The sequence below is a fragment of the Gavia stellata genome, chromosome 1 (genome assembly GCF_030936135.1).
Source record: "Gavia stellata isolate bGavSte3 chromosome 1, bGavSte3.hap2, whole genome shotgun sequence".
NCBI classification, from domain to species: domain Eukaryota; kingdom Metazoa; phylum Chordata; class Aves; order Gaviiformes; family Gaviidae; genus Gavia; species Gavia stellata.
The window spans coordinates 68,268,683-68,284,109 of record NC_082594.1 but is presented as its reverse complement, the minus strand read 5'-3'; the positions used below and the strand labels follow the sequence as shown (position 1 = coordinate 68,284,109).

The following is a 15,427-nucleotide window of genomic DNA, read 5'->3' as shown; positions in this document are numbered from 1 at the left end:
ATCCGTAAGTCTCTGAAACTTGTATGGGTTGGAATGAGACTGCTTCTCTCCAGGTAAAGCAGGGCCTCTGCCTTCAGGTTTGGCAGCGCTGGTGTTGAAGGTTACCTCTTTGTATTTACTTTCTTAAAAAGGTGGCTGAACCTGAGCGAGGTGCTGGTCTCTTCCCACGCCATTCCTTATTAGTACTCTTAAATTTTTAAATATGTTCATTAAAAATGGAATCTTGCTCCGGTAAATACTCACTGAAATGTATTTGCTGCCTTAAGGTGAGGCGATAGTTCTCTTGCTAGAAATAATACCGTCTTACGCAACCACATGTAAGAAATAGTAAAAATACTTGCAATTGTTTTGACAGCAATTTTCTGTTCTGGAAAAAAACAGCAACAGACGCTCTCCAGCACCTCCTTCACGTAACTCTGCGGCGCTTTCCGACTGCGAGCGCTCCTCCAGCCCCGTGCACTTCCTGAAGGGCTGACGAAAGGTGCAAATAACCCGTTTCCTTCGACTTGCGCTGACTGACCGTCCCCCGGCCCCTTGGGAAGTAACCGCGGGCGGCAGCGGGACCTGCGCCCCAGCATTTGGCGGGCACTTCCCCTCCCTTCCCGGCCGGGGGCGGCGAGGGCGAGGCGGGCGCCGAGCGGCGGCCGCGCAAAGCCCGGGGACCCGGCGAGCCGCGGCCGGGGCGGGTGGGGGGGCGCTGCCCGGGGCGGGGCGGGGCCTGCCTGCGGCTCGCAGCGCCGGGCCCGGCGGCGGCGCGGGCGGAGCGCGCCCCCCGGCGGCGGCGGCAGGCGGGTGCCGGCGGAGCGGCCGCCCAGCGCCATTACCGCCGCTCGGCGTGGCTCCTCCCGGCGGCGGCGGCGGCGGCGGGCGCTCCGCGGGAGCGGCGGGCAGCGGGCCGGCGCGGCGGGGCGGCGGCCGCCGGCGGGATGCTGGGGGTGGCGGCGGCGGCGGGGATGACCTGTAACAGGTAGGAGAGGCGCGGGGGCCGCCCGCCCCGTCCCGTCCCGCCTCCCGCGGCGGGCGGCTGCCGAGGGCGGCGCTTTGTCTCGGCGCGGCGCGGCGCGGCCGGGCCGCTGTCACCGGCTGCTGCCCGCTTGCTTGAACCCCCCCGGTGCCCCGTGGAAGGCGCCCCCCCCCCCCCCCCCCCCGCTCCGCCGGGCGCCGGTCGGGAGGCGGGCAGCGGCGGGGCCGCGCCGTGCGGGGCGGAGGGCGGCGGCGGCGCTCCCGGGCTCCGGCGGGGTCTGGCGGGTGGGAAACGCGCTGGGGCGGTCCCTGGGGCGGGCTGGTGTCGGGGATGGGGTCCCGCCGGGGAGGCGGGGGGTTTGCAGCCGTGCAGGTGCGCCTCTTCCTCGCCCCGTGAAGTTTCCGCTTCGCGGGGGAACTTTCCCCTTCCCTCCGGCAGCACCGCCGGCGGGCAGCGCCGCGGAGGTGGCAACGGGCACGGTGGGGATTCCCTCTCCCTTGTGCCATCCCCTCGGGGCACGTTCACGCGAGGAGCAGCGGGGTGGCCCGTCTGTCCCGGTTACAGCAAACTGGAAATAATACACAAAACTCCAGCGCAAGACGTTTGGAACAGAGCGCGAGCATGGTCTAATGTCCTTTGCGTTAAAAGGTGTCCTTTCCCGAGGGAGGTTATTGTTTTAAAAGAGCGGTACTAAATAGCCTCAGGTGTTTATGTGGTGAGATTCGTGTAGTTTTATGCTTATCCCACAATTACTGAGTCGCTGTATCTTAGGGAAATGGGGACGGGTTACGGAAAGCAAAGGGTGTTCTACTCATCGCCCAGCGTTTCAAAGCTGCACCCGCTGTAGTTGTTTCTCGGGAAGAAATGTCCCAAATTAAAGCGCTTGGCAAGTGTTGTGCTAATGTGTCGAAACCTGGGGTTGAGGGAAGGGAAAAGAGCGATTTTGTAGCTGGCTTGGGCTGCAGGTTCAGGAGGGCTGCTGGCGCGCGCAGGCTTTAGCCTGGCTAAAGACCGCCTTGGCTTTCCCGCGCCTGGTTTCTACCGTGAGCTCCTCCAGCTCTGCACCATGCCTTTGGAGAAAAGCTGTGGCAGCAGCAAAGTCAAGCCGAGTTGGGGCTACCGTGGTGGCACCCTGTGCCGGCGTGCGGAGGGGTGGGCTGCTGAGCCAGCTGGGCTCCCGGGGTCAGCGCCCCGATGCCCCCGGGCAAGGGAGGGGAAGCGGCAGGATCTCGCCAGCCTCGACCAGCTTTAGCTCTAGCTGCTGTGCCGCCACGTGCTGAGAAAAAGAAGGTAATGTGATTCAGATGCCCACGTGTATTAAGGTAACTGTTTTTTCTTCAGTTGTTCCAAAAGCCGCTTGCTTTCTTAGCAGGTGATGAGTGCTTCCAGGCCAGGTTTCTTTCTGCTTTCCTGAAAGTGGCCGAATTGTCAGTATTTGTGCTGCGAGTGTCAGCCTTTCATGACCGTGAGGATCTGCGCCTTGTTCAGCCCTGCACAGGTGCTTCGGCTCCAGTGCGGAGCCCGCCTCCCCGGGTAAATAGAGTAATTACATATTTGGCATCTGTTCTGCTGAAGTCGTCAGGGAGCAGGCCAGCTGCCCTGCTGGTACACGCTTCCCAGGATATGACCTAGGCTACACCCCTGGCACAGTGAGAAATTTTGGGACAAAGTCAGGCTAGAGCCTACTCTTGCAGAAACTTGCTGAGATGAAGTAGCAGAGGGCTCTGGTGGGAGCCCACCTCACTCAAAGCCATCTGGGGGGGACCTTCTTCAGCGCAAAACGCACACGGTGCATCTTGCAGCAGGCAAGCGAGTGGCCGGCACATCCAGGGAAGTGGCGGCGGCAGAGTGCCCATCCCGGGGTACGGCTGGCGACTCCGGCATCCTTCCCCAGCAGCAGGGACGAGCCTTGCCCACCTCCCAGCCGAGCAAATCCTCCTGCGGCTGAGTCAGCCTGGCGTGCCGCTGCTGCTGATGCACTCTGAATATGAACGGCTCACCCAGCAAGGGCTGGACGTGGGGCCCCTTGCCTAAATTGGCCAGCCCCCTCTGTGTCTCTCTTGTCACCACTTTTTTGGGGTGAATCGTCGTATTGAGGACAAGGGGCTGTGCTGTGCTGTGGTTAAGGAGGTGCAGGTGCTGCGCGTTTGATTCTTGCAGAAACGTGGCTGGAGGGAGCGGAGGGAGCTGCCGGCCGGGGCGGGGAGTGCTGCTCGCCTGGTGGGGCCGCACAGCCGGGAGAGGCTGCGGGATCAGCTTCTTCGGGGGAGCTGGTTGCAGGACTTCTGGCCGAGGGGGTTTTCTTTAGATGATTCCAGTCCGTTGAGGTCAAAAGAAATCAAAAGGGTAAGGTTTGTGTAAGATATATTTCCATTTGGTAAAATGCAAGGAGAGAAAATTAAAAATCGGTGCGTTTTCTTGTTTTGATTCTTTGGGGAAAAACCCACTAAAAATGCAAATGTTTCATTCAAAACCCCTTTTTAACAAAATATAAGGTGATCTCAAAGGCTTCCACAGGTTGAAACTCCTAAGGGATTTTGGATCTGGACTTTTTGCTCTGATTTAGAGAGTTTAAATAATCTGAGTTTCGGGGAAGAAGACAAAAAAGGAAAGAATGACTTGAGGTCTCTCTCCAGATTCGGTACACGGAAGAGCAGCAGACATCTGGTCAGCAGGTACGCGCATGGGGTTTGTTTTTGTGTCAGGAAATACTCTTCTTTTTAACTTTTTTTTTCCTTCTTCACTTTATGGAGGCTTTTTGAACTTGAGTCACTGCTGCGGCTTTTGGTTTGCAATTAAAGGAGCTTGCAGGCTGGCGCTGTAACCTGAACGCCCCATGTCCTAGGCACAGCCATCTCACTCGGCATCGTGCTGGGAGATCGGACTCAGCCCGGGAGGAGAGGGGTTTGGGCAGGGAGGGATGTGCAGCGTGCCCTGTAGCTGGGTCGATGCTGGGTACGGTCTGTCATTCAGGATTGCTGGGTGTGCTGCTTGGGGCTGATAGCTGGTCGTCGCAACACTCGCTAGCTTTATAGATGTCCTCTGAGTTCTGTAGGCAACTTTTCCAGCTGGTTGTGCTGAACTCTTCTTGATGTGTTATCATTGGAATAAGTTTCTTCTGCAGAAAAAACATTAACTTGCAGTTCAGAACCATTATTATCTTAAGCTTTTGTAGTTTCCTACCGCAAGCGAAGTTTTTCTTTGTAGCAAGAAATACAGGCCAGCATGCAATACTGAACAAAGCAAGCTCCTTTTTATTCAGAGCATAACTACATTTGAAAAACTAGCACAGACTCATTTGATTTACAGCTCTTGTTCTGCTGTAGACTGTGAAGCTCAAAATGTGGGCGCTTCATAGCATTGCTGGCTTTGAGAGTGGACTCCGTAAATAAGAAGCTAAATGTAATGCTGCAGCTTGATCTCAGTTGTAATGCACAGGTCTTTTTCTTAAAACTGGCTCCGTACAGTTACTGCAGGGGAACCATTAATGGCCCGCAATATACGGAGGATGGTTTGCATAGTTAACAAATTCTTTTTCAAGTCGCAATAAAATATTTATTATTGAAGCACTTAAGGTAGGCTTTTCAGCTCCTGCAATTGTGGCTTTGTGCTAAGTGTGTTAGGTTAGACGTCTTGATTCATCCATGTTTTGCTCTCCTCCAAAGCCCTGTTTAAAGGTTTTTCACTCCTTAGCATAATGGAATCTCTTGTTACTTTTCAGTATAGGGAGGCTTTAACTATTAGCTGTGCTAGAAGCAGCTTGATAGTTGGTGGGGAAATTACTCACGTCAGGTCCTTCCATGGTGACAAGTGCTGATGGCAAGGAAAATCAAACTGTCACGTTTTGATAGCCAAAGCCTTCCCTTGTATAAGCCGTCCATAGCACGAGTCAAGCAGCCACATACATGGTCTGCTGCGCTTCTTGTTTTAGCGATGTGTTACAGTGCACGCCACCCTTGCAGCTTGTGCAGAAAGGCTGGTGTTGAGGCAGAAAGGGTGGAAGAAGGATGGGAAGGTCCTAATTCGACAATTAGATAAAACATAGCAGGGGACTGTGCCCTGGGGTTAATACTTTTCTTCAAATTAGGACACTCCTTTGCAATTACTTCCAAGCATTTCCCTTGCTGAGGTGTCTAAATCTTTATGAAAATGCATACGTATATTTTTTAAGCAGATAGAAGGGGAAAAAAAAGTCAAGATACTGTAATTTCCTTGGTTGGTTTTGTGTACCTCCGTGACCCCTTATGTGAAACCGTTTGCTGAATTTGTCTCAGCGCCTGGAGACCGTCGGTGAGGTCCAGGGGGCAGGAGCTGACGGTGTGCCCAGCAACAAACTACTTATTGGCAAAGTGGACCTCTTGTCTGCAGTATGAAACCACGTTCCTGTGCAAAAATGCCATGGTCTGAAGTATCCGAGGATGTGTGAAAAATAGTGTTACAAGGCCAGCACCCAGGAGGAGGTGTTATGCTCTGTATTTTTCATGTTAATTGCTTTTCCTTATGCTTTAAATCAGAAGTCCTTGAATTCCAGCGCTAATCATCCTTTTTTCCATCACTTTTTTAACTCATGAAAAAAAACCCACCAGCCATTTCTACAGAACTTGATAAGGAGGTGAATCCTAAGTCACCTGGTGCATTTAGGGTTGTTTCAATCACCTCTTGCATTAAATAGTTTGAAGAACTGAGAACACACTGGTGATGGGCTTTTGATTGAGTAAAACCTAAACCGGTGGGGACAGTAGAGTTAAAACCTTGGGGTTTATTGCTCTTGTCACAGATGGGGAGTCAGTGTGGATAATCTGAGAAACTAAGGCAATGTAATGATTTTAGGAACGTTTTCTGGGTGGCCTGAGCAGTACAGGGAAGCTGCTGCGCTCAGAGTTATAAGGGTTTTCTATTAATATATTGTTTTAGTGTAGTTGGGGGCAGTGGGAAAGATCACAGCAACAATGCGGTAACACCAGCAAATACTTGGGAGGCAACAACATGGCAGAGAGGCTCCTGTCCAGACCCCACACTGACGTGCAACAGCTGTGGGATTGATGTGGGGAGAGAAAACAGCGCAGAGGAATAGTTTTGAATCGCCCTGGGAGGGGGAACGGGGGCCTCGATGCTTTGCAGGGACTCTTCACGGGGGCTTGGCCATCCCCGCTGGGGATGGGTGCTGCCGGTCGGGGGTGAGGGACCGGCTGTCCAGCCTCTCGCCTCCGGAGCCGCAGCATCCCCGAGTCCTCCCTCGGCATCTCCTGGCGCACTCCACCTCTGATTTGGGAAGGAAAAGTAGAGCTTGGCAGGCGGGGCGGCGGGGCCTGCCAGCCGGCGCTGGCGGGGGAAGGCGGCCCCTGCGGATTCAGGGCTGAATCAGCACAGCAGCCTCCGCTTGCAAAACCCTCCGGTTTTGGTGAATCCTCCGTCGTGAGGAAACGCTTGCAGATAGGCACGTATTTCGGTTTGTAGCTTTGCAGATGAGCACCGTGCGCTTCTGAACGGCGTTGGTAGCAGGCCAGACTTGTGTTTTGTGGCGGAGACCAACGTTTGGGCTGGATTAAGTCATTTATTTTTGCCAGGGTCTGCTGGTAAGTGGGCTGGAATTCACTCGGCAGCGGTCATCTCCCAGACCCGGCTCTGGCCAGTGTCATGAAGCAGGACAGACGGTCTCTGGGCCGTGCCAGGGCAGCTGCTCTTCTCACAGGCAGCGATTACAGAGATGTTTTAATCAAGCGTGCAGTTGCGCTGCAGCTGACCGGGGTGACCCGCACGCTCCCGTCCCCCAACATCTCTCGTGCTGGCACAGGGGAACTGAGCCGGCTGAAAACCCATGGCGAGAGAGATTGGTGGATATATAGATTTAAACCTGAGTTTGTCTTGACCTGGATCGATTCCTTGATCTTGTGAGTGGTGGTGGTGTCGGGGGGAAGAGAGGCGGGAAAGGTGGAAATAGCCGTTTGGGCAGAAGCATGGATTTGTGCCTGGCTTGTGTAGCCGTGGCCTGGAGAGTGGTGTTAAAGGTGGGGTCCTGTGAGGAGGCGCTGGGGATCTAAAGAAGGAGGGAGCAGTCTTTGTTGGTGGTCTGGGTCGGGGTTGGGGACTGCCTGCGTCCATTCCGGGTGCGGTGTTGAGAAGGGGCACGTCCATGCTCCGTTGCACTGGAAGGAGGATTACTGCCTGCAGGTTGTTCAAGGAGGATCGCCCGGCTAATTTTGTTTGCTGCTGTTGAAAGCCCATTTGAATACGTTCTTTGTGCCGCTTGTTGTCCCCTTCTACAGCCCTGCCTGAAGGGAAACCACCTCGGATGCAGTTTTGTCATGGTTGTCACAGAACTAGTTTGCAGAAATTCACCTTCAGAGGATTTGGAGGAAGGAGACCCCATGTCCCGTCCCCAAGACACGTAGGTTATGGTTGGAAAGGGCACGGAGAACAGTGACACATCGATGCCTATTTGAATCTACCTAACATTTGTTGGCATGACATGACCTCATGATCTGAAGATGCCCAGGGGCTTGCTTCACTCATTGCTTTTGGGTGTCACATTTCTGTAGTTCTTTAAACATCCCACAAAACATTCTTTTTTTCCTTTTATAAGGATATGCAGTTGCAAGACAGAGGCAATATTCTGACTGTATGAGAAAATAATCGAAGCGGATCGTTGTAAAGCTGCTGCTGCTAAGAAAAAGCTGACTTCCGAAAGCTTTGTTCCTTCATTCACATTTTTTCCTTTTTGTTAGCCAGCCTCAGGAAATGAGAACATTCTTTTGGCTTTCCATGCCTGAGTCACATCTTTTATATATATCTCTGTCTATATATAAAAATATGTTACAACATCTGGAGATGTTTGTTTCGGAGAGGTACTTGTTTTGTATGGGGGTATCTGAGCTTTAAATGTTTGTACCCAGTTGGATGTTTCCAGAGTTTCCCATACTTCTCTGGTTTCAAGGATATGTATATTGCTGTCTGAAAGGCCTGGGGAAATGTGCAGATAACCTAAGGAATATACAAACAAGTAAAAGTAAAGCCTTTAAAGAAAGTGAGAATTTTTTTTTTTTTTCCCCAAAATTAAACTATTGAAGCAGTTGTTTAATGTGAGTTGCATCCAACTATGTAGCTGTTTAATGTTTGCCAAGTATATTTAAAAAAAAAAAAAAGGTATGAGGCGGAAAATTGGAAAATCCCAGTAGCTCTTTTCTTGTTCTTTAAAGAAAACAGAGGAAAAGGAAGTAATAAAAGCTCATTATACCCATCCCTGCTGTTCAGCGAGCTGACACTCACGGGGCTCTGGCAGTGCTCTGCGTGCACGGCGGGGTCTCCCTGCCTCCCTCTGTCCTCCCACCCGGGTCACACGGGGATCGTGAGACTTTGCTTTCAAAGGAAAAAAAAAAATCCATTTCGTTTAACTGAAAGCCAAATATTTAACTTTGGCGGGGGGAGGTGCCTCCGCCTCCTTTTGGGGGAGGTGGTGGGATTTAGGAGAATGAATAAAACTTCCACCCTTGCTTGTTTAACGTAGCTGCATTGAAAATAATGGGAGACTGGGGATGGCAGGTGCCAGCGGTGTCCCACGCGGGGATGGAGGCAGGGCACGAAGGGAAGTTTCCCCCAAGGGGCTCCATCTGCCTCCGGGAGTTCACGGCGGCTTCTCCTCCCACAGCTCCCACTGAAATGCTCTCGAGTTTATGGCTCGGATAAGAAACCTCTCACTGATCAAATATTTTGATTGCATCCTGGCTTTCCTGTTAGTTTCTTTGATCTTTTCTCATCAGTCAATTACAGTGGACTTTCAAAAGTCTTGCTTGTTGAAATAGTTATATAAATATGGTCCTCAGGGTAGGTGTTATTTGGAAAAGTACTTATCTCCCAGAAGAAAATCTACCTCCTTTTGCCCCTCTAGCATGCTCGTTTGCCGTCATGCATCAAAGACGTGTGATTTCTATAATTATATCAAAGAATAGCAGCTTATTGTTAATTGTTCGAAGCAATCTAAAGGCCAGTGGGGCTTATTCTTTTGGCTGATTTCCTGCTTATTCAAACACTGAAGAACTGTTTCAGGTTCATGTTTAAAAAAAAAAAAAAAATAAAAGAAGCCCATAAAGCCAGGACAGTCTCTGGGGGAAACTGATGGGCTCGCAGCCCTGGGATGAATCCCCCTCTGTTGAAATCTCCAGCAGTTACGATTTCTCTTTTTTCAAAGAGAAAAGGCTCCCTCCTACCCGGGCATCCCGCTCATGTGGCGTCCCCTGTGAAACGGTGTCGCTCAGCTCCGCTCGATGCCACGCTGGGAGCTGGATGTCTTCAGGTGGTGGCACAAAGCCGTCCGGTCACCACGCTGAGTTTAGTTTTGGAGTGAGTCCGGGGTGGCGGGGGGATGAGTTGTGCCATAGCTTTGCAGCCAGATGAAGTGAGGGAGGAGGGATGAAATATTACTGGTGGCTACGTACAGCCTAAGCCCAAAGGCCAGAGTTTCCAGTCTTTGTCTAAGACCGAAAGCCGCATTTTCCTTATTGTCGCATGCAGGATGGGAACGATAGCCCTGACGTCTCCAGTGGGATCTGGAGAGGCTCTGAGGGTTTTCAGCGGTGGGGGGTGTTCGATGCGCCCGGCTCTGGCTGGGTCAGTACAGATCCCAGCACTGTTCTCAAGGGAAGGCAGGATGTTCCTCGGTGTCGGCTCACATCCGAGGCAAACCTCACCCAGCAGACGCTGCTCTTCAGACCCATCCCTTCCCCAGCCTGCATTAAATCTGCTGCTGGACCAGGGCTTCGTTTTGAAAAGTACAGAGAAAACGAAGTGCTATTTTAAGTGTCACGTATTAACGACGCTGCTTCATTTTGAGGCGAGTGAAGCTCTTTGTGCTTGCGATCGCTTAGCTCATACACTGCAAGGGGGAAATAATTTGTTTTTCTTGGGTCGAATTGCATCTGAGTCACAAATGTGAAAATCAATATTTTTATTATTACCATACAGAGATGGGTAAACAGTACAGTTAAGAGGATCCTTGACATTACCCTTGGGAAAATCACTAGAACATGATAAAATAGCAGAGGATCCAGGAACAGTAATATTGCTTTATTGCTCAGGTTTCATGAGAAAGCTTTCTGCTCACCTTGGGCTATTTATTCATTTATAAATAGCTTTGTGAACCTGTATTTAAGGGAGACATTCAAGGAGTTTAATGCTGTTGCATGATGTCAATGTCTTTTCAGAGCAGTTTCAGCGTGGACAGGTTCCCAAGGTAGGCAGAATTACAAAATGAGCATTTTGTGTCATTTGAGGTAAAATTGGTTTAGTCATTTTTATCTGATGGATTTTCGTAACGTGTGGCTGAGTAGCTGCATAGTGGTTTGATTGACATAATGGATTTTCTGTATGCACAGTTTAAAATGTGCAGCAGTGTTACCTCCATGCATGTACAAATATATGTGCTGGAGTCCACAGAAGGGTAGTGATGGGGAAGATGCTGGGTTATAAGTCACTGCGTGCCCAGCAGAGCCACCAGCGCCATCGCAGCCATCACTTGGACGAGTTGGGTGGTGGCAACGTGGCGTTGGGAGGTCTTCTGAGGGGAGAAGGGCTCCATCCTGCCAGAGGAGGAATCATGCCGCTGAAAGCTGTCTTCCGGCATCCCGCCTTTGTAGCATGAAAGATGTTGATGGTACTAATGTTAAGTGGAGGATTTTTCTCTCCTATGTTGAGTAATGCTCCTTGTTTGGTTTGCATTACAGATATTTATCAGTTCTCCCTGCCGCAGTGGGGGAAGGATATAATGAAAAACTGCTGAGTCCAGATTTTCCAGCACATCATTAATCCCTTTTCATAAAAGTGTGTGCAGAACGAGCAGGGCCTTAGCTCCAGATCAAAAGGTTTTCCATCAAACTTGGGAAAACTAAGTTATCCGCTCTCTGTTGATGGTTTAAACAATAATGTTCTTGTATATGTTCTTGGGGATGTGGGAGAGAGGCAGGGTCTACCTGAAATAGTTAGAAGGAAATTCTTAGTCCGTCACACTGAAAATACATTTTTCTGCATTTCTACAGAAATGTCTGAAGTTCATCTAAAGTTTGTATTGATATAAAGTTCAAAAAGCCCCCAAAAAAGTCTGCACCATCAATATCTAATATTTCAGACTGTAGTATGAATGTTCATTAGTGCTTGAGTGGAAACGTTGCAAGGATGTTAACAGAATTGCATTTACTGAAAACTTTGTTTCATTTGCTTTCTTCCTTATGACACTAACAGAAATCAGGGAGGACAAGGAGCTCAATATTTGTCTCAAATATTCGTATCTTAAAGTGAACATTAAAAATTTACAGAAAGGACATACTTGTTTTTTGGAAATTCATAAACAGTGAAATGTATCTAAGTAACAATAATTGGATTAATTTATTTAGTCTGAAGACAATATAGTCCTGATTACATGGAGCACTTGAGTTAAATTCCTGAGTTCACTCGGGTCAAGTTACGAGTTTAAATTTTCATTTCCTCGGAGCCAAGAGCTCAAGCACATGGAGCTGGCACATCATGCATCCCCAGTAACAGGGCCGGGGTTCACCCCCATTGTCCATGGCTCACGCAAGTGTTAAACTACATCTGTGCTACTGTATTCTCTTTATAAGCTTTTTTAAGAGATACCTATGTCACAGCACGCGAAGCATCTAAACCGACCAAACAGGTAAAAGAGTTGCAGGAGAAAATGTAGTATGTTTGTTTTTTTTTTTTTTAAAGTGACTCTGCCATAAATTATTCCATAACTTTGTTCATTGTCTACAAGTGGGTGTTGCAATAGGATGTTGTCTCCAAAATATTACTAGCAATTGCCTGGTCAGGTGTATAAACAAACACAGGAAGCCTCTACTCAAGTCTTCCTTCCGAAGCAAGAAATGCATCAACAAGGATTGCTAACATTTTAAAACCTCAGTGGATGATGGTACGGCATCAGAAGCACTGTGGCAAGGAGTGCTTCGGTTCTGCCTGTTGCCTTCACAAATTGTCATTGCTGGCATTTTTCTTCCTGGATGCTGGAAGGTTGCAGCTCCCCCCGAAGAGAAGCTGGTGGTGTGGCACAGCTGGGGGAGGCATGCAAAACGGCTGCTCCGTGGGTGACAAAAGCTACAGCTGGGATCTCCAGACCATCCCTCCAGGCCTATCCCGATGGGCTTCACGCACCGAAATGCAAAATGTGCTGCCTTTAAGTAACGAAGGAGTTGAGAGAAACAGTGGCGGTGTCTGGGGATGTCCAAACGCAAGGCAGCGGCTGGCAGCCTGCACGGTGGCATGGGTGTGGGTACCCTCCTGGCAACCTCACCAGGTGGTGATGGCACCTCTCCTGTCTTCTGTCAACACCAGAAGAGATTTTTTTTCTTACGTACCTTATCATCTTACATTGCCTTATTGTGGCATGCTAGGATGTTTAATTTTCTAACAGTTCTGGTGTATCCTGTTTTCCTTCTGTACATACACATTTTCTATGCTAACAAACGTGTGCTTTTACAGAGGACATCTTCAATGCTTCATCAACCCGAACCACAGCAGTGGCTTTCTCTTCCTCTTCAGCACACAGGCACGAGGCCACGCTATGAACTGATTGCACTATTAACTTGTGTACAGGGGGCAAAAGAGAGGAAACTGCAGCTGAAGGCATGAATTGTTTGCTTAGGAAGAGCCAAACTGAGGCCATTTCTAGCTAGCTGGCCAACGTGCTACTGCTTGCTTCTCTTGAGCTCTCTCTGCAGAGTTGCTGTCTGCATCCACCCCTCTGGCTGTATCTTTTGGGAGGTGAGGCCAGCAACCCAGGGAGGATGAAGATTAAATTGCCCCACGTTTTTTTCCAGGAATACAGGAGCATTTTCTAAGAATACAGAAGTACCTTCTAAGGGGGAAGAAATGTGTCCACCTCTCAGAATTGGAGGAGCATGATTGAAAAAGGGTTTGTCTGCATTGCCATATCAAGAGGGAAATGAGATGGACCACCAGCTGCATTTAGCATTTTTTTAAATAGAGCAGCTTTTGCAGAGGTATTTTAAAATGCGGGGGTTACTTCCTTTTTTTGCTGCTTGACAGTGATATGGAAATACCTGAAGAACAGGTTTTAAGAATATCCCCCCCCCCCCCCCCTTTTTATTTCTTTTTTATTTTTAACTCTAAAAATGTCAGTTTTGTCTTCCCTGACTCCTCTATCTGGAAGATTTGGGGCATGCTTGTTGGGAACGGATATCAATCTGTCCCAGTACAAAACCATCTGTGAACAAGCCCTAAGGTTTTACTGTGACATCCCACTTGCTTTTGCTGCTGTCATGTTACTAGTTTTTCAGTCAGATGAGAGTTTTGTAGCCTAGACAGGAACTGAATTTCTAATGGAGAAAATACGACCGACCCAACACCCCACCCCCCCCACCCCCCCCCCCCCCAAAAAAAGAAGTTTTGATTAAAAATAATTGTCCTGGTTTATCTTTTTGCCAGTTTCTATAATAAAGGTTGAAGTGATTACTCATCAGAAATACAGGTGATTTTCCATTACTCAGAATCAAGTTCCTTTCAAATCTGCAGGGGGTGTTTCATGAACTTCAATAAAAACAGATTACTGGAGCTCTGTGACAATTCCACAAGACTGCATGCATGTAAATAGAGAATTCTGCACCAGTTTAAGGCCATATATGATTATCTTCTACATGTCGTTAGGAACACAGAAATACCTCAAGCTGTATGTTTGATCACTCATTGTCTAACGTTTCTGATAACACGTGCAAATGCTAGAGGTTAGCGTGATTAACTGATTCGGTGCTGATAGATTACAGCAAGTCTTTCCCAATTCTTCTCAAAGCCAATTGAAATTCCATTGTTCTGTTTAACGGGGCTTGGTTTAGACTCAGGGGTCCGTAAGTGGAACATCAATGGCCAAATAAGACAAAATACCTGCTAATACTTGGAAAATAATTCTGTTGTTTTTGAAAGCTTGTTTTGGCATCTCAGATGTAGAGATGAAACTATTGCTGTTTTGAGTTAGTTTGGTCCAGATGGTACAGTAAGGTCGGTCTCAGAGGTCTCATACCAGATACAGCTTGGAAGGGTATTTTCCTAATCTATCGTTTCTCATATTTAAAGAAGAGCAGCTGCTTGTTAGATAAATGGGTACAGCGTGCCTGCCCAGTGTCACATCCCTGTGCCCACAGATAAATGCCTTCAGTTGAAGATGATGTAGGTTGGATTTTACACCTGGTAAAAGTATATTTTGTATAATTTATGTCGTGCTTATAACTAGTAAATAAGTCTGTTTCACCTTTTTTTTTAATACAAAAGACCTGAATTTAATTAAAAAGTGACTGTTGCACTATATGACCCTATGGTTTTATTTACAGCGTTTTTCAACAGATCTTGGCAACGCCCTTTCGTTGCCATAATTGGGTTTGCATAGTTTGGCAAACCGTCATGCAAATGTAAATGTGAGAGGGAAAACGAAAGTCCGGACCTGCAGGCTACAAAAAACGAGTCAGTGCAGGTCTGCTTGTTCAGAAGGTTGGCACCCAACTGACAGTTCGGTTTCAGTCTTAGGCAGCAGAGTATTAAAAAGTTGTGTGTTAACCCAGTGTAGTGCTAACTGAGATAATTTAATTTACATTTTTAGCCCGGTAGCCACTTGGCTGATGACCTGTGCGTCATTCTTTCAGCTTTGGTGCAAACGAAACGGTTACACATGGGTAAGCAAGAAGGAGGTGCCTGTTCACGGGAGGGAGCCTTAATGGATCCTTGGATGAGCTCTGGGGAGTGAATTTTACAGCGAGTGTGTTGCGTTTGTGAAAGGGAGCCGAGGTTTGGGTTTGCAGTGGAGTTGCTACTGCAAGTGAGTGGGACTGGGGTGGGGTTGGAGCCCATGGGACTGTGGTCTGTGGGGCTCCTGGTGACCAGCCTGTGAGCTGGGAGGGTCTGTCACTGCCTCTCACGGCTGAGGTAAGGTGCAGGTGATCGCCTGGTGTCGTGGTTTAGTCCCAGCTGGCAACTAATCACCACACAGCCGCTCACTCACTCCCCCCAGGTGGGGTGGGGGAGAGAACCAGAAGAGTAAAAGTGAGAAAACTCGTGGGCTGAGATAAAAACAGTTTAATAGGTAGAGCAAAAGAACACTGCGCGGAGAAGCAAAGCGAAAGAAGGAATTAATTCACCACTTCCCGTCGGCAGGCAGGTGTTCAGCTATCTGCAGGGAAGCAGGGCTCTATCACGCGTAGCGGTTGCTCGGGAAGACAAACGCCATTACTCCGAATGTCCCCCCTTTCCTTCTTCCTCCCCTGGCTTTATATACTGAGCATGATGTCATATGGTATGGAATATCCCTTTGGTCAGTTGGGGTCAGCTGTCCCGGCTGTGTTCCCTCCCAATTTCCCGTGCACCCCCAGCCCACTCACTCACTGGTGGGGTGGGGTGAGGAGCAGAAAAGGCCTTGGTGCTGTGTGAGCCCTGCTCAGCAGTAACTAAAACATT

The 15,427-nt window shown here is 49.1% G+C and overlaps 1 protein-coding gene across 1 annotated transcript in view; it reads left to right on the top strand.

The window, feature by feature from the left end:
- Positions 1-935: 935 nt before the first annotated feature.
- LIMS1 (LIM zinc finger domain containing 1) overlaps positions 936-15,427 on the top strand; it is a 75,359-nt gene continuing 60,867 nt past the window's right edge. The window contains exon 1 of the mRNA XM_059815652.1: positions 936-967. Coding sequence (XP_059671635.1) covers positions 954-967 — 14 coding nt within the window. The 5' untranslated portion in view covers positions 936-953. The remainder of the gene's footprint in view (positions 968-15,427) is intronic.